Source organism: Choloepus didactylus, chromosome 4 (genome assembly GCF_015220235.1).
Source record: "Choloepus didactylus isolate mChoDid1 chromosome 4, mChoDid1.pri, whole genome shotgun sequence".
Classification (NCBI taxonomy): domain Eukaryota; kingdom Metazoa; phylum Chordata; class Mammalia; order Pilosa; family Megalonychidae; genus Choloepus; species Choloepus didactylus.
In genome coordinates this window covers 114,735,945-114,761,606 of record NC_051310.1, presented here as the reverse complement: position 1 = coordinate 114,761,606, position 25,662 = coordinate 114,735,945, and the positions used below count along the sequence as shown (strand labels likewise).

The following is a 25,662-nucleotide window of genomic DNA, read 5'->3' as shown; positions in this document are numbered from 1 at the left end:
AGGTGAAAAAAGATATTCCATGCAAATACTAATCAAAAGAGAGCCAGAGTGGCTATATTATTGTCAGACAAAATAAACTTTAAGTCAAAAAAGTTTACAAGAGACAAAGAAGCATATTATATATTGATAAAAAGTTCTATCCAGCAAGAAGATACAACCATTATAAATATATATGCACCTTACAACAGAGCCCCAAAATATGTGAAACAAAAATTAACAGAATTGACACAGAAGAAAAGAAAATTACAGACCAATGTCCCTTATGAATATAGATGCAAATATCCTCAAGAAAATACTGGCAAATCAAATTCAACAGTATATTAAAAGGATTATATACCATGACCAGGTGGGATTTATTCCAGGTTTGCAAGGATGGTTCAACGTAAGAAAATCAATCAAGCGGCCTTCTAGCAACAGCGACGCAAGATGGCGGCCACCACGGGCTCGGGAGTAAAAGTCCCTCGCAATTTCCGACTGTTGGAAGAACTCGAAGAAGGCCAGAAAGGAGTAGGAGATGGCACAGTTAGCTGGGGTCTAGAAGATGACGAAGACATGACACTTACAAGATGGACAGGGATGATAATTGGGCCTCCAAGAACAATTTATGAAAACCGAATATACAGCCTTAAAATAGAATGTGGACCTAAATACCCAGAAGCACCCCACTTTGTAAGATTTGTAACAAAAATTAATATGGAGTTAATAGTTCTAATGGAGTGGTGGACCCAAGAGCCATATCAGTGCTAGCAAAATGGCAGAATTCATATAGCATCAAAGTTGTCCTGCAAGAACTTCGGCGCCTAATGATGTCTAAAGAAAATATGAAACTCCCTCAGCCGCCTGAAGGACAGTGTTACAGCAATTAATCAAAAAGAAAAACCACAGGCCCTCCCCCCATCCCATTCAATTTAAGCAGTCTTCATTTTCCACAGTAGTAAATTTTCTAGATACGTCTTGTAGACCTCAAAGTACTGGAAAGGAAGCTCCCCTTCAAAGGCATTTTATCTTAAGATACTGTAAATGATAACTAATTTTTTGTCCATTTGAAATATATAAGTTGTGCTATAACAAATCATACTGTCAAGTGTAACCACTGTCCATGTAGTTGAACTTCTGGGATCAAGAAAGTATATTTAAATTGGTTCCCATCATAACTGGTGGGGCACATCTAACTCAACTGTGAAGAGACACATCACACAGTCACCTTGCTGCTGATTACATGGCCTGGGGTCTCTGCCTCTCCCCCTTTCCCTCCCCCTACCTTCCTCCTTCCTTCTCCCCCTACAACAGCCCTCCAGATTGGGGTGGCGTATTAGAATAGATGTGAATGTTTCAGGTCACAGCCTGTGGGACTACTGCTGGGTGTGTGTGGGTGCTTCATCTGCACCCCCCCAGTTTCTTTTTTTAAGTCTTAAATGACTACCCCCTTCCAGGCCATCATCCTCTCCCCACTCTCCACTGCCACCCTTGGCCGAAGAATAGATTGTAAACCCCTCTGCTCCCCTCTGAAATTGGCCTTTGATGAGGAATTCTTTCAGGGCTCTCCCCATATCTCCTCCCCACTCCCACCCCCCACCCCCAATTGAGGGGTGCTGCTTTTTCCTTCATCCTCCTGAAGTCCCTTTCTGCACCTTCACCATCCAACGCTTTCCATGACACTTCCTTGCTTTGGCCAGAAGCCATCAGGTAAGGTTGGAAAGAGTCTCTGACCTCCCTTATTTAGTTTTGGAACCACATTTCTTTACTCTCCACCAGCCTGGGAAATGAAAATTAGGTCCTCAGCCCTGCCACCCTCTGCTGTCATCGTCAGCTGATGAATTTTTTTAGCTCAGGTTTTGATACAGTGAAAAGAACACTCACCAGGGTTTCTCAGACCTGCCAGCTCTCAAAGTCCTTGGTGGTTAAACTTGGAGAGAGGCCACATGAAGACACTTGTAAGCACACACAATCCCTCTGAATGAATTGTTTTCTTATAATTGCTTTTGCTTTTAAAAATTGAAGACATTTAAACAGGGCTCTCATTTGGTTATCCTTGCAATCCATTTGGGTCTAGTTTGGACTCTGACAACTGGAACAAAAAGAACCTTGAATTCGGGGCACACTTCGGTTTTGGTGCTGCTGCCTCTGACGAGCCTCAGCAGGGGAACTCGGTGTGCACAGCAGATCCTGAAATTGGCAGGCTTGACTTCCTGACAAATTGCTGCGTTTTCCCACTTTTCTGTTCAGGACCACTAAATGCTAAAATGTGGATGCATACCAAAATAAAAGCAAGTCATTGTGTCCTAAAAAAAAAAAGAAAAGAAAAAAGAAAATCAATCAATGTAATATACCACATTAATAGAATGAAGGAAGAAAAACAAAACAAAACATGATCATCTCGATGCAGAAAAGGCATTTGACAAAATCCCTTTCATGATAAAAACACTCAGAAAACTAGGAATAGAAGGGAACTTTCTCAAATGATAGAGGCTGCTTATGAAGTACCCACAGCTAATGTCGTACTCAATGGTGAAAGACAGAGCTCCTGCCACCCCTAAGATCAGGAACAAGATAAGAATGCCTGCTGTTGTCACTGTTATTCAGCATTTACTGAAAGTTCTAACCAGAATGTTCAGACAAAAGAAAGAAATAAAAGGCATCCAAATTGGAAAGGAAGGTTTAAAATGATCCCTATTTGCAGATATTATCCTATATGGAATAAATCTCAAAGAATCCATAAGAAAGCCACTAGAACTAATTAACAAATTCAGCAGTGTTGCAGGATATGAAATAAACAATCAGAAATCAGTTGGGTTTCTATATACTAGGAATGAACAATCTAAAAAAGGAAATCAAGAAAACAACTCCCCTTAAAATTACATTTATAAGAATAAAATATCTAAAATAAATTTAATTATAGAAGTTAAAGACTTTTACACTGAAAACTACAAAACATTGCTGAAAGAAATTAAAGAAGACCTAAATAAGTGGAAGACATCTCATTTGCATGGATTGGAAGACTTAATACTATTAAAATATGAATACTTTAAAAAAAAAAAAGATAAAAACTGCCTAAGGTGATCTACAAATTCAATGAAATCCCTATCAATATTCCAGCAGCGCTCTTTGCTGTAATTGAGAATCTGATCCTCAAATTCATATAGAATGCAAGGGGCCCTGAATAGCCAAAACAACCTTTGAAAAGAAGGACAAATTTGGAAGACACACTTTCTGATTTCAAAAGTTCGTATAAACCTACAGTAATTAAAACAGTATGGCACTGACATAAGTTTAGGCATATAAACCAGTAGAAAATAATTGAGAGTCCAGAGATAAATCCAGAAATCTGTGACCAGTTGATTTTCAACAAGGGTGCCAAAACCATTCAATGGGGAAAGAATAGTTTCTTCAACAGATGGTTCTGAGGCAAGTGAAATCCACATGAGAAGCATGAATGTGGACTGCTACTTCTAATCATGTGCAAAAATTAATTCAAAATGGATGAACAACCTAAATATAAAAGCTAATACTATAAAACTCCTACAAGAAAACATGGGGAAATATTTTTGCTTGGTAGTGGGGAATGGATTTTTATATTTTACACCAAAAGCGCAAGCAGCAAAAGAAAAAAAATAGATAAAATGGACATCATCAAAATTAAAAACTTCTGTGCGTCAAAGCCACTATCAAGAAAGTGAAAAGATGACCTGCAGAATGGGAGAAATATTTGTAAACTATACATCTGATAAGGGTTTAATATCCAGAATACATAAACTCCTATTACTTTTTTTTTGGGGGGGGGCTTTTATAAAAGGGGTTTATTTGATTACAAAGTTGCAGTCTTAAGGCCATAAAGTGTCCAAGGTAAGGCATCAACGATAGGGTACTTTCACTGGAGAAAGGCCGTTGGCATACAGAAAACTTCTGTTAGCTGAGAAGGCACGTAGCTGGCACCTGTTTGCTCCCAGGTTGCGTTTCAAAATGGTATTCTCCAAAATGTCAGCATCAGCTTTCAATAGCTGTCTTTAAAATGTCTTTCTTGGCTGTAGTCTCTGGGGCCTCACCTTCTGGAAGCCCAAAATTTACCAAACTATCAGTTTCTGGTTTCTTCATACCCAAGAGTTCATTTCTCAGCTTATCTCTGTCCTGTCACATTTTACTATAAGCTTCAAGGAGAAGCCAGGCTGCATCCTCCACAGGTAGTCTAGAGATCACCTCAGCTAAGTATCCCAGCTTGTCAGTTTCAAATTCTTCCTTCCGTCTGACACCAGGACTCAATTTTGCCAAATGCTCTGCCACTTTAAAACAAGGATCACCTTTCTAACAATTTGCAATGAGACGTTCAACATTTCTGTTCAAGCCCTCATCAGAAGTATCTTTAGAGTCCATATTTCTACCAACAGTCTCTTAAAAGCAATCTAGACCTTTTCGATGAAGCTCCTCACAATTCTTCCAAAATCTTCCCCTTATCCATTTAAAAAGCCAGTCCAGCATGTTTGGTATTTGCAAGCTTAACAGCAGCACCACCCCATTCTCTGTACCAAAATCTGTTCTGGTTTGCTAATGCTGTTGTTATGCAAAATACCAGAGATGAATTGGCTTTTATGAAGGGGGTTTATGTGGTTACAAAGTTACAGTCCTAAGGCCATAAAAGTGTCCAAGCTAATGTGTTAACAACAGGGTAACTTAACAGAAGCACGGCCAATGGCCTCTGGATCCTATTAACTTTTTAACAAAAGACAATCCAGTTAGAAAATGGGCCAAGGATTTAAATAGACATTTTTCCGTAGAAGATATTCAGATGTCCAATAAGTATATAAAAAGATGCTCGTCAGTAGCTATTAGAGAAAAGCAAATTAAAAGTACAATAAAATTCCACTTCACACCCACTAGGATGGCTTTATTCAAAAACTGAAAATAACAAGCATTATCATGGAGTGAAGAAATGGGAACACTTGTACATTGATGGTGAGACTGTAAAATGGTACAGCCACAGTGGAAAACAGTTTGGGTGTTCCTTGGAAAGTTAAAGAATTGCAATTCTACTCCTGGGTAAATTATCAAAATAATTGAAAACAGGGACTTGGACTGACATTTGTACACCAATGTTCATCACAGCATTATTCACTATAATCAAAAGGTAGAAGCAACATAGGTTCATCAATAGATGAATGGATAAACAAAAAGTGGTATATCCACACAATGGACTATTACTCAGCCATAAAAAGAAGTGAAGTGCTGGTACCTGCGACAACATGGGTGAACCTTGAAGACATCATGTTGAGTGACATAAGCCAGATACAAAAGGATAAATAAATACTGTGTTTCTTTTATATGAAATTCTTGGAATAAGCAAATTCATAGAGACAGAAAACAAAAGTGCTTACCTGGGGAAAGTGGAGGAACTACTGTTAAATATTTGAGTATGAATTTTGTTTTGGCACTATGAAAATAGTCTAGAAATAAATAGTTGTGAAGGTTACACAGTATTGTCATTGTACTTAATGTCAAAAATTGCCCACTAAAAAAGGTTAAAATTATTTTTATGCCTTGTGGTTTTTCCACAATTAAAAATAAATTATTTTAAAAAGCAACATATTTTTTGCTGAAATTGGCTGAAATAAAAAAATAGATGGTATTCCATAATATGTGAGTCTAGGAAAATGGGTATACTCTTGCTGTGAATGGGAGTATTGATATGGTATAGCCTTTAGTAGGGAAATTTAGCAGTCTCTCAAAATTTAAATTGTGCAGATTTTTTACTTAACCATTTACACCACCAGATATCATGATGCCAGTTTCCTCATTCTTTTTTTTTCTTTTTTTTAAATTTATTGAGATTGTTCACATACCATATAATTATCCAAAGACCCAAAGTGTACGATCAGTTGCCCATAGTACCATTGTACAGCTGTACATCCATCACCACAATTATTTTTTTTCAATTTTTAGAACATTTTTATTACTTCAGAAAAGAAATAAAGACAAAAAAAAGACAACTCCAATCCTCCCATACCCCTAACAACTCCCCCTCCATTATTGACTCGTAGTATTGATATAGTACATTTGTTACTATTGATGAAAGAATGTTAAAATACTATTAACTGTAGTAGATAGTTTGCAATAGGTATATATTTTTCCCTATATATCCCTCTATGATTAACTTACAGTGTCATACATTTGTTCTAGTTCATGAAAGAGATTTCTAACATTTGTATAGTTAATCACAGAGGTTGTCCACCACAAGATTCACTGTTTTATACATTCCCATCTTTTAACCTCCAACTTCCCTTCTGGTGACATACATGACTCTAAGCTTCACCTTTCCACCACATTCACATATCATTCAGCACTGTTAGTTATTCTCACAATAATGTTCTACTGTCACCTCTGTCCATTTCCAAGCACTTAAGTTCAACCTAATTGAGCCTTCTGCTCATAATAAGCAACCACTCTCCATTCTTTAACCTCTTTCTATATCCTGGTAACTTATTTCATGTCTATGAGTTTATATATTACAATTAGTTCATGTCAGTGAGACCATGGAATATTTGTCCTTATTTTGCTCAATGTAGTGCCCTCAAGGTTTCTTTATCTATCCATTTTTTTTTAAGGATGGTTTTGTTCACTCACCATACATTCTGTCCTAAGTAAACAATCTATGGTTCCCTGTATAGTTATATATTTATGTATTCACCACCATTACCACTATCTATATAAGGATATCTCCATTTCTTCCATGAAGGAAGAAGAGTCAAGGAAGATAGACAAAAGAAACAGAGAAAAAACCAAAAACAAAATGACAGCTAAAAAGCAAAAAAAGGAAAGATAGAGTTAACCTACAGTAGATTAAAAGAGTCAGACAACATCACAAATGCCAAGAGCCACATACCCCGCTCTTATGTCTTGCGGTCGCAGTTGACTCGTCTGGGGGGGGGGGGTGGCGGCCGGTTGCTAAATCCTAGGCTCCCAGGATTGCTCGGAGGGTACCGGCGGCGGGGGCTCTTTCCCGGAGGCGAGGGCGAGGCGGGGGACTTGGCCAGGTCCCCGGCGGGGTGGCGTGCAAAGTATGGAGGGCGGCGAGAAAGGAACAGGCGGGACACGGTTCTTTTAGGGTGAAGAAGCCAAGAGAGAGAGAGAGAGTTTATTAGGGGAGAGTACAAGCTTATATCGGGCGTTTAGAGGGCGGGGTAGCTGTAGAGGTTAAAGGCTTGGATTGGTTCTGAGAGGGCGCGGAGGTTGATTGAAAAGGAGCGAGAGTTGCTCCGGTAACGGTGTCTGGCAACAATGTATGTGCACTGGTGGTAATGGGAGTTGCACTGGCAACGGGGAGTGTCCGGGCAAGATAAGGGGGTGGGGAAAAGGCGGTTCCCTCCGGCAAGCCTCCCCTAACAGTGTTATTTTGGGTGAGGAAATGGGGCCTGCCTCCGGCCTCACTTTCCCAGGCCCGGGGGGCTGCGGAGGGCGCTGTCGCCCGTGCCCACCACCCTCCCCAGGGGCTGATCAGGTCCCCCAGCCCAGGCCCGCCAAGTTGAAGCACGTAATCAGTGTCCCGCATTTCCCCCTTCTTTTCTAATTAAAGGAAGAAGCTTACCGGAGAGGCCCGCTAAGGGATGAGGGAAGGGGGAGGCCGGGGAGGGGAAAAAAGGGGTTGACGGTGGCTCAGCGAGGCTGGAGCTCGGCGTTGGTGTGGCGCCCGGGCGCTCGACAGGGGCCTTGCTGCTTGCGGGATGGACGAGGGTGGGGGGTTTAAAGTTGGAGGTTCAGAGAAGCTGGAGCTCGAGGTTGGTGCGATGTTCAGGCGATCGACAAGGGCCTCGCGGTCGGCGGGTTGACCAGTGGCGGTGAGGTCGCGGAGGGTTGGTTGTCATCTCGGAGTAGGGAGCGTCAGAGGTGGTGAGTCGCTGGTACTGGACTTGCACGAACGAGGAGAAAATAGCATCCGTTTGTTTCCTTACAAGCTGGACAATTCTGCGGATAATGCAGGGTCCTAAGGTGAGAGCTAGAATAATCATTAGTAGGGGGCCGAGGAGAGGGAGGAGGTAAGGGAGGAGGGGGGTAAAGATGTGGGACCAATAGCTGGTGGCTTCACGGTCTCTTTTGCGTTGTTCCAGTCCCTCTCGGACCTTCTTTAGGCTGTCCTCGGCGAGACCTGTGGAATTGGCATATACACAGCACTCTTCTCCTAGGGCGGCGCAAAGGCCGCCTCCTTTGAGGAGGAGAAGGTCGAGACCTCGGCGGTTTTGGAGCACTACCTCAGAGAGGGAATTGACAGAATTTTTAAGATGGGAAATAGCGTCTTGTAGGTGACGAATGTCCTCGTCAACAGCCGCCCGGAGGTGAGTTAGGGCGGAGCCTTGACTGGCTAATGCAGCGATTTCGGTGCCAGCGCCTGCAAGACCTAGGAGGGAGGCAATCGTGAGGACGGTGATGGGCTCTCGCTTTTGCAGTGGGGCAGAAGCTGCAGTTGTTTCCAGGCGGAGGAAGAAGTCTTCCTCGCTGTGGTATAGGACCCTAGGGATGAGGACAATTAGGAGGCAAGTTTCATTAGTTGTATTGAGGGTTTGCACGTTAAGGCAGGGGGTAAGCCCTGTAGAGGAGCAGAGCCATTGGGAGGAGTTATGAGGGATGAGAAATTTTGCAGAGCTGCTGGGAGATGAGTAGTCGGCGCAAGCTGTGAGGTTGGGAGAGTTACTTGAGCGAGGGCGGATGCACTTTCCTGTAAAGGAGACTGAATGAAAGGTTAGGGGGACGGCAGAGGTATTCCAATTGCATTCTGAGGGGCTGTCCTCTGTGTTTTCTGAAAAGGAGAGGTTGGAGGCTACTGGTTCATACAGGGGGGAGGAAGTGCAGAGGCAAAGCCAGCAGGAGGAGGTAAGATTGGGGTTGGAGGAATTCGACTGAGGTGAAGGCTGCTTGGATAAGGTCGAGGAGGGGAGAGGAGTAACGAGAGGGGGGCAGAAAAGGTTGGGGTGGTGGTGTTGGCGATGCGTTGTTTGCAGCTGAGGTGCGGCTGGAGAGCTGTGGAAAAAGGGGGTTAATGACTTGGTTGGGACCTATGCCAGAGGGTGTTTTTAATGCAGTATTTTGGCATGGTTGGCTTACAGCCTCCTTTTTTATGAGAATAAGTGATCCTCGGTCGGCTCCTTTCTCATAGATTCTGAAGCCCCAAGTTTGACCGAGTAACCAGGAGGGATTAGTGGGGAGCTGCACTGTAAGATTAAGATGTGTGCAGGATTCCTCGCTTTCTTGGCCGAGCCAGTTAACTGTAGGGAGTTTGCACCCTGTAGGGGTCCATTTTAAGGTAAGGTAATGATTAGGAACAGGAGGCTTCCAATTAGTGGCTAATGTTTCACACCCCCAGTATGCACAGTAGTACTCGTTGGGGGAATTACAGTACGATTTTCCAGGATTTGAGGATGGGCACATGTAATATTGGGCCTGGGGATCACTTACCTTCCTGGCGCAGGTTTCTTCGACTCTGGAGACAAAGGTGGCGAAAGGCTCACTCGGCTCCTGGAAGAGCTTGGTGAATTTATTAGGCCGACAGGCAGAGCAGTTGGCAAAAGCTCGCAAGGCGATTCCCCGAAGGATAGGCCAAAAGGTGGCAGGCGCATTAATATAAGCAGACGCATTTAGAAACGCTCCCGTGCCTAGATAGGCTTCGGGGTGATGATAGACTCCAGTGGCTGCGTCTTGCTCACTTTGCTTAGCTGCTTCCGCCTGGAAGTGAGCACGCCAATCAACAAACTGGCCGGGGTTAAGAATGGAATGGGCAAGCGAGGCCCAGTCTTGGGGGATGCAAAAGTCCATGCCGAGATTCTGCAGTATTTGGGAAGCGTATGGGCTACCTAACCCGTCTTCCTTGACGGCCCTGTGAAGCTGCTTGATAGTATTAGAGTCAATGGGATACCAGTCATACGGTTTCTGTGGTGTGGGGGTAAGGTTAAGAGGAAAGCAGCGAAAGGCACGAGAGAAAGGAGGACGCGCTTGCAGAGGGCTTGGCGCGGGAGTGGGGGTAGGGGGAGCGTTGCCCCAAGGGTTGCCTTGAGGTGTAGAAGGCAGCCAGGGGTTGTTAGTCGGCAGGGTGGGAGGAGCGGCGGCAGCTGCCGGTAGCGGCTCCGAGGGGGAGCTTGACGGAGGGGGAGGCGGAAGTGGGAGGCCCCAAGCGTCGCAAGACGGCGGCGCGGTGGGAGTGGCTAAGGCATAAGATGGTGGACTAGCTCCGCCCTGTGAAAGGGCGGGGTAAAGCACTTGCGGTTTCCGGCCCAGCTTAGGGCTGACGTCATCGCCGGAGCACTTCCTCCCCTCGATGGAAGAAGAAGGAGGAGGAGGAAGTTCGCCATCTTGGCGAGGCTCAGTGTTATTTTGTTTTTTGGGAGTCACTTCGAGCGCGTTGTTAATCTGCTCGACTAAGGACTCTGTGTCCGAATCGTGGTCTACATTAGTATCGCTGTCTGAATCTGTTGACTGGGTTGATAGGGCCTCCTTGGATTTAATGGGGCCTCGATCAGGGGGGAGGGAGCCTTGAAGGCAGGAGCGGACGGTTATTAAGGTGGGGAGCAAGCCGGGAGGGAAGCGCTTGCTCTCATGTCCCATGGCGTTGGTGACCCGATCAATAAGGCGATCATAAGTAACAGGGTCCCAAAGATGGCAAGTGGTGAGCCATGGGTTAAAGGGCAGCAGGAGGTCCCAGTATACTTGCAGCTGCCGGACAGATACCTTACAGCGATGTGTGTCTAGGAGACCAGCCAGAGCACGAACTTGGGGTGCTTGGCGTGCAGATAGACGATTACCCATAGAGGAGTGAGAAAAGAAAAAGGGGGGTTGATTATTGAGTAAAGAAAATGAGGTAAACTGTGGTCGCGAGGCCGAAGGAGACGGCGAGAATAGAAGGCAGGAGCCTCTAGTAGCGAGAGCAGTTTGGGGGGGGCGGTCGCAAAGAGGCACACCGCGCGAAACAAAGAAACAAAGACACAAAGGACCACAGCAAAGTAATGGAGGGGAAGAGGGAAAGCTACTGGAGGAAGAGTGTTAGGAGGAATGGGGGGACATAGGAAGAGAAGACGAAAGGTAGTCGGGGGTAAGAGTTAGGTTAACGCGGGAAAGGAAGAGCGGCCCGGGCGCGGAGCGGCGTGGGAGAGGCGGCTCCGGACGTGGAGCGGCGAGGGAGAGGCGGCTCCGCGGGGCGGCGAGGGAGAGGCGGCCCTTACTTTGCAGGCGAGGAGAAGGGGAGCTGGAGAGGCGTCCGGGCGAGCGGGTGGTTTTACTGGACCGCTGCGTGGAGAGGACTTTTAATTCCAGGGGCCCCACGTTGGGCGCCAGTTGCGGTCGCAGTTGACTCGTCTGGGGGGGTGGTGGCGGCCGGTTGCTAAATCCTAGGCTCCCAGGATTGCTCGGAGGGTACCGGCGGCGGGGGCTCTTTCCCAGAGGCGAGGGCGAGGCAGGGGACTTGGCCAGGTCCCCGGCGGGGTGGCGTGCAAAGTATGGAGGGCGGCGAGAAAGGAACAGGCGGGACATGGTTCTTTTAGGGTGAAGAAGCCAAGAGAGAGAGAGAGAGTTTATTAGGGGAGAGTACAAGCTTATATCGGGCGTTTAGAGGGCGGGGTAGCTGTAGAGGTTAAAGGCTTGGATTGGTTCTGAGAGGGCGCGGAGGTTGATTGAAAAGGAGCGAGAGTTGCTCCGGTAACGGTGTCTGGCAACAATGTATGCGCACTGGTGGTAATGGGAGTTGCACTGGCAACGGGGAGTGTCCGGGCAAGATAAGGGGGTGGGGAAAAGGCGGTTCCCTCCGGCAAGCCTCCCCTAACAGTGTTATTTTGGGTGAGGAAATGGGGCCTGCCTCCGGCCTCACTTTCCCAGGCCCGGGGGGCTGCGGAGGGCGCTGTCGCCCGTGCCCACCACCCTCCCCAGGGGCTGATCAGGTCCCCCAGCCCAGGCCCGCCAAGTTGAAGCACGTAATCAGTGTCCCGCAATGTCTCCCTCTTAAAGGCATTTAGCTTTGGTTTATTGCCTTTGTTACATTAAAGGAAGCATAATACAACATTTCTGTTAACTATAGTCTCTAGTTTGCATTGATTTTATTTTGTTCCACAATACCACCCTATTTTTAACACCTTGCAAGGTTGACATTCATTTATGCTTCCTTGTGTAAAAACATATTTGTACATTTTATCACAATTGTTGAGCACTCTAGGTTTCACTGAGTTATACAGTCCCAGTCTTTATTTTTCTTCTTTGCTTCTGGTGTCCCACATGCTCCTAACCTTCCTCTTTCAATCACTCACAGTCATCTTTGTTCAGTATACTTACATTGCTATACTATCATCACCCAGAATTGTGTTCCATACCTCTCACTCCTGTCTTTTCCTATGTGTCTGTAGTGCTCCCTTCAGTATTTCCTGTAGCACAGGTATCTTGTTCACAAACTCTATCATTGTCTGTCAGAGAACATTTTAAACTTTCCCTCCTATTTGAAGGACAGTTTTCCCAGATATAGGATTCTTGGCGATTTTTCTCTTTCATTATCTTAAATATATCATACCACGGCCTTCTTGCCTCCATGGTTTCTACTGAGAAATCTGCATGTAGTCTTATGAAGCTTCCTTTTTCTTTTTTCTTCCTGCTTTCAAAGTTCTCTGTCTTTGACATTTGATAATCTGATTATTAAGTGTCTTGGTGTAGATCTATTCGTATCTATTCTGTTTGGCATATGCTGCGCCTTTGGATCTGTAATTTTATGTCTTTCATAAGAGATGGGAAATTTTCATTAATTATTTCCTGTATTATTGCATTTACCCCTTTTCCCTTCTCTTCTCCTTCTGGGACAACCATGACATATACATTCATGCATTTCATGTTGTCAGTCAATTCCCTGAGATGTTGCTCCTATTTTTCCATTCTTTTCCCTATCTGTTTTTTTGTGTATAGGATTTCAGGTGTCTTGTTCTCCAGTTCTTGAGTGTTTTCTTCTGCTTCTTGAGATCTGTTGTTGTATGTCTCCATTGTGTTTTTCATCTCTTGTGTTGTGCCTTTCATTTCCATAGATTCTGCCAGTAGTTTTTCCAAACTTTTGATTTCTACCTCGTGTTTGCCCAGTGTTTTCCTTATAGCCTTCATCTCTTTTGTTACATCTTCCCTGAACTTGTTGATTTGGTTTTTGATTTGATTTAGCATATTTCTTTGAAAATCTTTAATAGATCGTTTCATTAAAGTGAAACAATATCTCAGCTGTATCTTGATTGAAGTGTAAGTTTGTTCCTTTGACTGGGCCATATGTTCGTTTTTCCTAGTATAGATTGTAGTTTTCTGTTGTTTAGGCATCTGGTTTCCTTGGTTACCCCGATCAGATTTTCCCAGACCAAAATGGGTTCAGGTCTCAGAATGGGGTTATATTCAGGGTGTATCTTAGAAGAATGACAGACTTTCCTGTGAAGTCTCCAGTTGCTGTGCTTTTCCTGACCTGCCCAGCAAGTGGTGCTTGTGAGCCTTTTGCTCCCAGCTGTTGTAAGGAGATGTGTTTTGGCTTCAGTTTCTGTTTTGGCTGTTTCCCCCCAGATTCTGGGGTCTGGTTCTGAAGGGAAAGCTGGGCCCCACCTCCTTACTCTTAGGGAAGATATGCCCCCTAGGGAGTTATCATTTGCATTTGAATAGTCTCTCTGACTCTGTTATCTGCACCCCTGTCTGGGTCAGAGCTCTGAGAACTGAAAATGGCTGAGGCTCCTTCCACTGAAAATGGCTGCGGTTCTCTCCTCTGAGCCCCTCAGGTTGACAGAAAAAGGGATAGAAAGCCCCCTTTTAGAGCCAGCACACAGCCCCCCAGTTTCACTCATTGGCCAGAGGGTAACACCTGGTCTTCTGGGCTCCCCCTCCCATGACTGATGAGTCTTCTGGTTTTTTAAGGTAAGTCATCACTAAAAACCTCTCTTTGCTTGTTGGGGGTTTGTAGCTTTTATTTACTAGTCCACATTTGTTAATTGGAACCCCAGTTGGATCTCAGTTGAGCTATATTCGCTTGCTGGGAGAGTGCTGCTCTCTGTCACAGCGAGGTTTTGCAGCAAAGCCTGCCATGGGGTGAGGGTGCTCCTGGCACAGTTCCACAGTTTTTACTTACAGATTTTATGCTGCGATCTCAGGCATTCCTCCCAATCCAGGTTGGTGTACAATGAGTGGACAGTCACAATCGTCCCCCAGCAGTTATTCCAAGTTATTTACCCATTGTTCCTTAGTTGTTCCGGGAGACTAACTAAATTCCACTCCTGCCTATGCCACCATCTTACTGTCCTCTCCTCATTCTTTTGGCAACAAGTTTTTAAAACATTTGCCATTCTGACACATGAAAAGCTGTATTACATCATGATTTTAATATGTTTCTTTGCTTTTGTTGTATATTAGTAACCTTGGGCATTCTAAAAATGTATTAATTAGCTATTGGTATTATTTCTTTCATAGATTCTAGAATTCTTTCCTCTACAGTATGTTTCATTCACTTCCCTGTCTTCTTTAGATCACACTGTTTCCACCCTATTTTAGATTCACTTCTTCCCACAAATTCTTCTACTTTCTTAGCTTCATTCCTTTGTTTCTACTTTTCCCATGGTTTGGAAATCTCTCCCTCAATCTTTGCCTTTCAATTATCTACTTCTCACTTGAATTGACTTAATACAGTATGTGGGATGATGTGATAGTAACTATCACATAGATTGTGCCTATCTCATAGTGATTATTAAATCCTCCTATTTATTGTCATGTCTTAATGTCTGTCTTAAATCTGCCCCTTAGATTGAAAGCTTCTTGAAAGCAGAAACCATTTCCTCCCCACCTTTTAAGTTGCCTTGCACATAAGAGGTGCCCAATCTTAGGTTAGTTGTCTTTTTCTTACTCCCTTGTTATGGTCTCTTTGAAATGTTCTTTTATTGTATGTTTGTTTTCTTTTTAACTTTTTTTTCATACAGTTGATTTAAAAAAGAAGGGAAAGTTAAAAAAAAAAAAAGAAAAACAAGGAAAAAAAAAAGATGTAGTGCCCCCTTGAGGAGCCTGTGGAGAATGCAGGGGTATTCGCCTACCCCACCTCCATGGTTGCTAACATGACCACAGACATAGGGGACTGGTGGTTTGATGGGTTGAGCCCCCTACCACAGGTTTTACCCTTGGGAAGACGGTTGCTGCAAAGGAGAAGCTAGGCCTCCCTATGGTTGTGCCTAAGAGCCTCCTCCCAAATGCCTCTTTGTTGCTCAGATGTGGCCCTGTCTCTCTAGCTAAGCCAACTTGAAAGGTGAAATCACTGCCCTCCCCCCTACGTGGGATCAGACACCCAGGGGAGTGAATCTCCCTGGCAACGTGGAATATGACTCCCGGGGAGGAATGTAGACCTGGCATCGTGGGACAGAGAACATGTTCTTGACCAAAAGGGGGATGTGAAAGGAAATGAAATAAGCTTCAGTGGTAGAGAGATTCCAAAAGGAGCCGAGAGGTCACTCTGGTGGGCACTCTTATGCACACTTTAGACAACCCTTTTTAGGTTCTAAAGAATTGGGGTAGCTGGTGGTGGATACCTGAAACTATCAAACTACAACCCAGAACCCATGAATCTTGAAGACAGTGGTATAAAAATGTAGCTTATGAGGGGTGACAGTGGGATTGGGAAAGCCATAAGGACCACACTCCACTTTGTCTAGTTTATGGATGGATGAGTAGAAAAATAGGGGAAGGAAACAAACAGACAAAGGTACCCAGTGTTCTTTTTTACTTCAATTGCTCTTTTTCACTCTAATTATTATTCTTGTTATTTTTGTGTGTGTGTGCTAATGAAGGTGTCAGGGATTGATTTGGGTGATGAATGTACCACTATGTAATGGTACTGTAAACAATCGAAAGTACGATTTGTTTTGTATGACTGCGTGGTATGTGAATATATCTCAATAAAATGAAGATTAAAAAAAAAGAGGTGCCCAACACGTAACTCTTGAATTTAAATCAGGGTCAGATTCATCCTTTCCTATTAGTAGAAGGTTTTCCTTATGTCATGCCTCAGAATTATCATCATTATCCACAAGTATTTATCAAGCATCCACAGGGACATAGAGTAAAGTAGCAAGTAATGTAGGGGTATAGAACGGAATGAGATATGGATCCTGCAGGGCCTATGATCTAATAAACAATAGGATTAGTTCTATAGTCCTGTTATGAAAATCATCATACTGTTTCATAGTTTTAGAGCCAAATACCCAGAACAGACACCATAGGCACTGGATAACATTGGGATGTATCAAATGACTGTTTAGATAGTAGGTGCTATAGGAGGACTTCAGGGAAGGGAGCAAGCACTTTTTGTGGAGCTGGTGAAGGGCCTCTTTAGAACTTCTAGGCCTTGAAGCAAGGGTAGAATACGGATAGATAAGCCTGGAAGAGTGAGGAGGGACTCCTGAATGGACAAAGGAATAACTGTGATTGTGTAGGGTGTGCTGAGAAGACAATGGATAGAGTAAATAGGCTGCCATAGAATACTCTACTGTGGGTCAGGTTATTTCTAGGCATCTTTTCCAATTTTGGCTTCTTTAATGATATTGTTAAACAGAAGAATGATTGTAGTGTGCTCTGCAATTTTCTTGGTTTTCAAGAACTTTAACTCCTATTCCTTAAAGTTCTTGAAGAGAATAGAAGGAATTTGGGGGGTGGGGAAAGGGAGTAGATCATCCATGGACTCCTCTTTGAATTCCAAATTTTATTACTTTTGAAGGGTTTTATTTTGGTGGTAAGTAAGGACATTTTGAACATAGAACATTACCAATTATTTCATCCTTTTGGTTTGTTATCACAGACTAGATGAGACAATACAGGCCATTGCCGATGGAACTTTGAACCAGCCACTCAACGAATTGGATAGATCTTCTGAAGAGCCTTTGGGAGTTCTGGTGAATCCTAACTTGCACCAGCCCCCTCCTCAGGTTAGTGGGCCTTTACTACCTGTTGATGAAAGAAGATTGGGCCCAAATATTTCTCCTTTAAAGTGTGTCTTTTTAGATACCAAGTCTGCTCTCTTCATATACCTGCCAACCTTATTCCCTGGCCCAATTTTCTCCTGTTTTTCTTGTGACACTTTTGACAAGTTGACCTATATTAACTTCTGAGTATTTCCTAAGAGAGAGCTTTGTTAAATACAGTATAGATTTAGCTAATTATCATATGGTCCTTTTGCTACCATTTTTTCTCTTTTATAAGATATGGGTGGTCCCATCGAGTGGTATTTTAAATTAATATATTCATTTATCCAGGGTCATAATTCATTTTACTATCAAGTATTTACATTGAGCATTAACTGTGTACAAGCCTATAGTAGTAAGCAATCAACCAAACACTGATACTATGCTCAAGAAACTCACAAACAAGTAGAGAAAAAGATCTAGTACTAATAGAGATATTAATGCAGTGTTGTGTGAACTCAGGAGGGACAGACTAGTTCCAGTTGAGGGGATTCATAGGAGCATTGGAGCACTGGCCTTGGATATTTGGGGATGTTGGGAAAAAACAATCCAGGAAGAATGAGTTGTAGGAACAAAGGTATGGGTACAGGAAAGTGTAGGATATACGTTTAGGGAATAGTGACTTCAGGCTACATAGATAGGACTCATAAAAGGGATTATCATGAGAAAAAGAGCAAGGTTGGGTGGTAGGACCAGGTCACTAATGAGCTTAAATGTTTAGCCAAGAAGTCATAACATTTTTATTTTTGTAAATAAATGTGAGTAATCAAAGGTTCTTAATCAGAGAGATTAGGCCATCAGAGTAATGCTTTAGAGAGCTTAACTGGAGATATTCATTCTGCACTGAATATATGCCAAGTTCTATGCCAGATGCTGGGAAATTAAAAGGTAAATGCCCAGCCCCTCTCCTTAGTTAAGGACTTCATATGTGAATACAAATAATTGAAATTCTTTAAGATAATTGCTATATAGAGGTATGTCATGGGTACAGGAGGAATTAGGAGAGGTTGTTTACAAATCTGCTAGAGGCTTCACAAAAGAAACGGTATGCAAGAAGAGACTTACAGGATGAATAGGAGTTTACGGCAGACAGATCTGAGGAGAGGGAATTCCAGGCAGAACATGCAAAAAAACTTTGCAGTTTGAAAGCATTTTAAGTTTGGGGGACCCATAAGTAATTAAGTATTGTTAAAATACTTAGATGTATTTGTTTAGATGTAGATGCGTTAGTTCCCTTGAGCTGCCATAACAAAGTACCATAAACTAGGTGACTTAAGACAAAAGAAGTTTATTCTCTTACAGTTCTGGAGGTGAAAGATCAATGTGTCAATAAGGGCACACTCCTGAAGGCCATGGGGGAGAATGCTTCCTTATCTCTTCCACCTTCTGGTAGCTCAGGCATTCCTTGGTTTATAGCTGTACCACTCCCATCTCTGCCTCTGAATTTTTGGGAGATACTGTTCAACCCAATACAGTAGGCAACACTTGATCACAAAAGCCCTTACTTCTCATGCTAAGGAGTTTAGGTTTTATCCTAAAGAGGGATTCTTGAAGAATTTAAGCAGAAGATTGACAGAACTTCCATTCCTATGTGGAAAATGGATTAAAAGGAAATGTGAGATAAATGCACAGTAGGGAGATGATGAGAGCCCAGATTAGGGTTGTCTAATAGTCTTATTGAAAGATAATAGATAATAAGGGGTTAATTTAGGAAAGTTAGCTATAGGAATAGAGAAACGGGTACTATATACAAGAACGATAGTAGAGATAGAACAGAGAATTTGGGCCTCAGGATTGTTCAAATACCAACTTTTTTTGAAACCACTTATTTCCCCTTTAATATATCAGTTCTTCCTCTATGTTCCCACATAATAACGTACATTCTTATTTAGCATTTCCCTCATTCTGCCTTATGTTTTAGATAGTTATGTATGTGTCTGTCTTCTACTAGGATTGTAAGTTCCTTTAAAACCAAGAACAAATCTTTTTCGTATTTTATATGTCTCCCTACACAAAAATTTTTCAAAGATAGGACACACTTGATTAGAATCATGAAATTTTACTGTAGAAAGATTCCTAGAGATTCATTTAGTCCAACCTCATCATTTTAGAATTTAGAAAACAAACCTTTAGGGGTTAAATGATTACTAAGGATCTCTGAACTACCCCCTAGTGGTTTTTTTTTTCCTATAAATTGTTAAATAAAAATATCAAAAAACTAAAAAGCTAACCCCAAACTTCAACTTCCTAATAGAGCCTTTTTGTTTGTTTAATTTCATTCTCTGGAAGAGACATTAACCTTTGTCATACTCTGACTGAACTACTGCCAGGACTCTTCAGCCTTCTATAATTACTTGGACCTTGTAATTTTGTATTTTCTTTACATGAGGGGAGCCTTGTTTTATTAGTGTTCTCTCTTCTCTTTCATGGGACAAGTTGTTAATTTCAGGATAGGAGGGTACTTTACCAGCAGTCAGAACTGCTGCTGCTGACATCATCTCTTTGCATGTGACTTGGCTCTTACGTACATGAAGAATGTGTGGACCAAAATGTTGAACCTTCATTTGGCTGATTGAATTAAGTTGGGAAATTGCTCAGAATCTAATATGGATCATTAATAAGTGTAACTGGAAATAATTAAAGCCCTTTGGGTGTCAAAATTTGTGCTGTTGCTGAAATTGGAAGCCTTATATGGAGATTTCACCATTCTACATTATCCTTTAAGATGGGATCTTCTTGTCATACCTGGGACCCCTCCTGAATTTATGCCTCCTTCACCTTTTTTGGCCCTTTCTTAGACAAAGATGGGATATTTTTTTCTGAAAGTGCTCCTAGTATGATTTCCTCATTGTTAGCATACATCTCATTTCATTTCATCTCCCTACCCCATTCACCTTAATTTGCAGGTTCTTCCCTGTGTATGTATATGTGTTTGTGTATGTATGTGTGTGTGTGTGTGTTTGTATATATATATATATATATGTTTTTCCTTCCCTCTACCCCCATATAGTGGGTAGACCAGACAGGATCAGCCTCACAGAAAAAGGCTTTCCATTCAGAAGGATCAGAACTAAAGCTCAGCTCTCATCGGTACCAATTGCGAATCCAGGACCAAGATTTTCAAGAGGGCTTTGATGGTGGCTGGTGCCTCTCTATGCATCAGCCCTGGGCTTCTCTGCTTGTCAAAGGGATTAAAAGGTAAAAGCAGAATAATCTTGGCAGTGGAAGAACTCAGAGTGATATAAGCTACTTAATTTAGAATCATAGAGTAGAATTAGTTTTCCCTAATCTATTGATGATTTATAATAGTCTTTAGCACTTAGGACTTTAAAGCAATGTATTCAAGTTACTGACTTAGTAGTATCAAGCATAAAAAGCATTAAAAAAAACAACCAATTTTGGAAAGGCTGAGGGTCTGAGTCAAGACAAATAATAGGACACCGGTCTTTTCATCTTTAGAAGGAAGCCTGTTGAAAAACTCCTCTTGGCTTTGTCTTTGTAATATACTACTGAAGTAATCTTAGTGGTTTGATCCCATTTGAAATTTAAAGTTTTTATGCCTGTTTATTCATTTATTAAGATACCTGCCTAACTGAACTGGTTTTGCTTTTTAATCTATATACATGTATCTGTTAATATTGGTAACCATGTTGAGAAACTTTTTCCACAAATTCCTTTTTCATGCAAAGTAGGGGAATAGTGAGGGATAAATGGGTGTTAAAGAGTTGAGTAGTCATGCCTGTTAGCAATACTAATAGCTTACTATTGCTTGTTTTCATATACTTTTTCTCAATTCAATTTTAAAATATATTTTTTTGCTTTTAATAAATGTAAATAGAAAATTGGAAAATATAGAAAAGTAGCTAGAAAAAGAAAGATCACCCATAATCACACCACCTAGAGACAGCTACTGTTAACATTTTGGAATATGTATTTATGTTCTTTGTCCTATTCATATTGTTGTATAGTGAGATTATAATATATATATATATTTATACTTGTTTTTCTTTTTTCACTTATATTGCAACATATTCATCTTTCTTATTTTATCTATTAGAATTTTATATGCTTTGCAGTATCCTAACTCAACAGTGATAATGCCTTGTATTTAAATAAAATTTTACAGTTTTTAAAACAGTAGCTCTAGAGAGTGCACAAAATGGTGGAGTTGCAAGTTTTACAAATTGCTCCCACCACTAGAAAAATGAAAACGTAGAAAGAGACTGGAATAAATTAAGTGATAACCCTGGAACCAGAATGCATATTAAGAACGACTACAGGAACTCCAGCTGAAGCGAGAGGCTGCTGAGAGTTCAGCTTTTGTAAGTGAAAGCACAGACCATGATTAGGCCCCATTGTTCAGTCCCAAGGCAGCAGCTGCAGAAAGAGCTGCAGCTATGTGGCCTGGATTCTGGGAGTGGCCACTTGGGCTCAGAGCTGACAGAGGAAACCACCTCCTCTAAACCTAGTGCTTGAGAGTCAAGATCATTCTGGGGGATCCTGAAGGACCAGTGCAGAAGCTGGTTTCAGTTTTGGCTCTCTGAGCAGCAGCTCTTTCAGCCTCCCACCAGCATCCACCTGGATGTATAGAGCTCATTGTATTTTTTTAACTTCTGGGTGTGAGTGTTTCCTGGTCTGGCAGATCTCTGAGGGCACAGCATAGACTGGGCCTTGGTTTCAACCCTCTCTGCAGCAGCAGCTTCTGCCCTCATGCTGGCATCTACCAGAATTTAAAGGCCCAGTGTACTTTTTCATTGATTAGGTTTGTTTGTTTGTTGTTGGCATTCTTTAGTTTGGTGAATCCCTGAGGGCCCAGTGCAGATGCTAGCCTCGGTTTCTCTCAGAAGCAGTGTCTTCTTACCTTACATCAGCATCTACATACAGATAAAGAACCAGTACAGCTCTTTTTGTTCTTGTTTTTTGGTTGGTTGGTTGGTTGGTTGGTTGGTTTTTTTTTGTTTGTTTTTTTTAAGTTTCTCTGTTTTATATTTTTGCGATCCCTGAAGGGCAAGCATGGATGTGGCCTAGGTTTCGTCCCTGAAAGCAGCAGCCTCTGTCTTCCTACCATCATACAACAGGAGACTTGGAGAGGCAGTGCACTTCATTATTTTTTTCTCGCTTTCTTTTTTTTATGTGGGTGTTTTGTATGTTCGTATTTTTTTCTTCTCTCCCTTTATTTTTTTTCTCTTTTCCTCCTTTTTTCTTTCTTTTTTTTTTTTTTCCTTCTTGTTCTTATTCTGATGGCCTGAAGAATGGGAGAACTAGATTTCCAGAGTTCCCACAACATAATAATCAGAATGCCTAGTTCTCAACAAAAAATTACAAAACATTAAAGTAGATAGGAAAATATGACCCAATCACAGGAAAAAATAATTCAGTTGAAAATATTCTGGAGGAAGTACAGTCTCTGGAATTGCTAATCAAAGATCTTAAAACAATTGTCATAAATAGGGTCAAGCAACTAAAGAAAAACATGGGCAGAGAACTAAAATAAATCAGGAAAACAATATATAAGCAAAATGAGAATTTCATTAATGAGTAGAAATAAGAACCTAATGGAAATTGTGGAACTCAAAAGAATAATACGTGAAAAATTCAGTAGAGGATTTCAAGAGTAGATTGGAGGAGGCAGAAGAAAGGATCAGCAAACTTGAAAACAGAAGGACTGAAATTGTCCATGTTGAGGAGCAGAGAGAAAAAAGAATGAAAAAAGATGAATAGAGCCTGAGGAACCTGTGGGACACATCAGTCAAACCTATAAACATGTTATAATAGTCCCAAAGGAGAAGAGAGAGAGAGAAAGGGCAAGAAAAAAAATTTTGAAGAAATAAAATTTTCAAAATATGATAAAATATGTGAATATACATATCCAAGATGCTCAACAAATATCAAACAGGATGAACCCAGACAGATCTACACTGAGACATGTTATGATCAAACTGTCTAATGCCAAGGACAAAGATAGAATCTTAAAAACAGCAAGGAAGAAGCAACATGTCAAATACAAGGAATCCTTAATAAGATTAACATCTTATTTCTCAGTAGAAATCATGGAAGCCAGAAGTCAGTGGGAGGACATAAAGTGCTGAAAGGGAAAAATTAACCAAGAATAATATACCCAGCAAAGTTGTCCTTCAAAAATGAGGGAGAAATAAAGTTATTTCCTGACAAACAAAAATTGAGGGAGTTCATTACCCCTAGCTGTGCCTTATAGGAAATGTTAAAGGGAATTCTCCATGTTGAAAGGAAAGGACACTGGACAGTATCTTGATGTTGGATGAAGAATTACGGATCACCATTAAAGGGCCAACATGATTAAATGTAAAAACCAGTATTATTTCATTTGTAATACTGTCTTTTACTTCTTATAAGGCTTAAAATTCAAATACATATAAACAAATATAAATCTTTATTACTGGGCACACAATACATAAAGATATAATTTGTGACAAGAACATAAAAGAGGGATGGAGGGATATAGGTACTGTTTGTATATACGCTATTGAAGTCAAGTTGCAATGAACACACATTAAATTGTAATAGAACTAGTATGTTAAATGTAATCCTCATGGTAACCATGAATGAAATATCTTTAAAAATTGACACAAAAAGATGTGATTAAAGTTGTACGTTATAAAAGATCATCTAAACAAAAAGGAAGGCAGTAACGGAGGAACGAAGAGAGACAAAAGGTATAAGACGTACAAAAAACTATTAGCAAAATGGCAGAAGTAATTTCCTTAAATGTAAATGTCTTAACCCCTCCAATTAAAAGACAGATTCTCAAAATGGATTCAGAAACCTGACCCAACTATATGCTGTTTACAGGAGACCCATCTTAGATCCATAGATACAAACATGTTAAAAGTGAAATGATGGAAAAAAATACTTCCTGCAAATAAGTCATCAAAAGAGAGTGGGACTAGCTATATTAATATCAGACACATTAGACTTTAAGTCAAAAACTGTTACAAAAGTCAAAGGACAATATGTACCAATAAAAGGGTGAATTCAAAAAGAAGATTTAATAGTTATAAACTTAGATGGACCTAAATCAGACCAACAAAATATACAAAGCAATCATTGACAGAATTGAAAGGAGAAATGGAGAATTCTACGGTAATAGTTAGAGATTTCAATAAACCACTGTTGTTTTTACGTGTAATTTATTTATTTTTCAGTTCAGTTTTATTGAGATATGGTCACATACCCTACAATCATCCACAGTTTACAATCAGTCGTTCACACTATTATCATATAGTTGTGCATTCATCACCAAAATCAATTTTTGAACATTTTCATTACTCAAAAATAAATAAAAATAAGAATACAAGAAGAGAAGAACACCCAAAACATCCCATCCTATCCATCCCCCCTATTATTCATTTAATTTTTGTTCCTGTTTTTGTACTCATCTGTCTTCTGGTTAAAGCAGTGTGAGCCACAAGGTTTTCACAATTAGAGTCAAACCATGTAAGCTACATAGTTACACAATCGTCTTTAAGAATCAAGGCTACTGGGTTACAGTTCAACAGTTTCAGGTATTTCCTTCTAGCTATTCCAATACATTAAAAACTAAAAAGAGGTGTATGTATAATGTGTAAGAATAACCTCCAGAATGACTTCTTGACTCCATTTGAAATCTCTCAGCCATGAAACTTTATTTTTTTTCATTTCTCTTCCCCCTTTTGGTCAAGAAGGCTTTCTTTATCCCATGATGGGATTAAGATCCCCATCAGGCTCATCCCCGGGAATTATGTCCTATGTCAGGGGAGGGCAGTGCGTTTACCTGCTGTGTGGGCTTAGAGAGAGAGAGGCCACATCTAAGCAACAAAAAAGGTTCTCCTGGGGATACTTTTAGGCACCATTATAAGTACGCTTAGCTTCTCTTTTGCAGTAACAAGCTTCATAAGGGCAAGCCCCAGAATCAGGGATTTGGCCTTCTAGATTGGTAGTAGATTGGGTAGGATATTCCCCAATGCTTGTGAGAATATCCATAATTCCCTAGGTGGGTATTCTGGTTTGCTAATGCTGCCAGAATGCAAAACACCAGAGATGGAGTGGCTTTTATAAAGGGGTTGATTTGGTTACACAGTTATAGTCTTAAGGCCATGAAGTGTCCAAGGTAACATATCCAATCGTGTACCTTCACTGGAGGACGGCCAGTGGCGTCAGGAAGACCTCTGTTAGCTGGGAACGCATGTGGCTGGCGTCTGCTCCAAGTTCTGGTTTCAAAATAGCTGTCTCCCAGGACTTTCCTCTCTAGGCCGCAGCTCCTCTTCAAAATGTCACTATCAGTTGCTCTTGGGGCATTTGTCCTCTCTTAGCTTCTCTGGAGCAAGAGTCTGCTTTCAATGGCCGTCTTCAAACTGTCTGTCATCTGTAGCTTCTGTGAGTTCTTCAACGTGTCCCTCTTGGCTGTAGCTCCTCTTCAAAACATCACTCACAGCTGCAGTAAGTTCCCTCTGCCCGTCAGCTCATTTATATGGCTTCAGTGATCAAGGCCCACCCTGGATGGGTGGGCCAACACCTCCATGGAAATTATGCAGAGTGATCAACCACACATGGGTGGGGGACATTCCATGGAAGCACTCAAAGAATTACAGTCTAATTAATACTGATAGGTCTGCCCACACAAGATTACATCAAAGATAATGGCATTTGGGGGGACATAATACATTCAAACCAGCACTGTGGGGAA

General features: G+C 41.6%; 1 protein-coding gene and 1 pseudogene across 3 annotated transcripts in view; both read left to right on the top strand.

Moving 5' to 3' along the window:
- Nucleotides 1-25,662, top strand: part of TRIP4 (thyroid hormone receptor interactor 4) — a 98,003-nt gene that overhangs the window by 22,198 nt on the left and 50,143 nt on the right. For all 3 annotated transcript variants that reach the window (XR_005216445.1, XM_037833718.1, XM_037833719.1), the window contains 2 exons: nt 16,799-16,925; nt 19,972-20,159. Coding sequence is in view for 2 of the 3 variants with exons in the window: in XM_037833718.1 (XP_037689646.1) it covers nt 16,799-16,925; nt 19,972-20,159 (315 nt within the window). In the remaining variant the exon portion in view is untranslated. The remainder of the gene's footprint in view (nt 1-16,798; nt 16,926-19,971; nt 20,160-25,662) is intronic.
- On the top strand, nt 393-1,072 carry LOC119531908 (annotated as a pseudogene).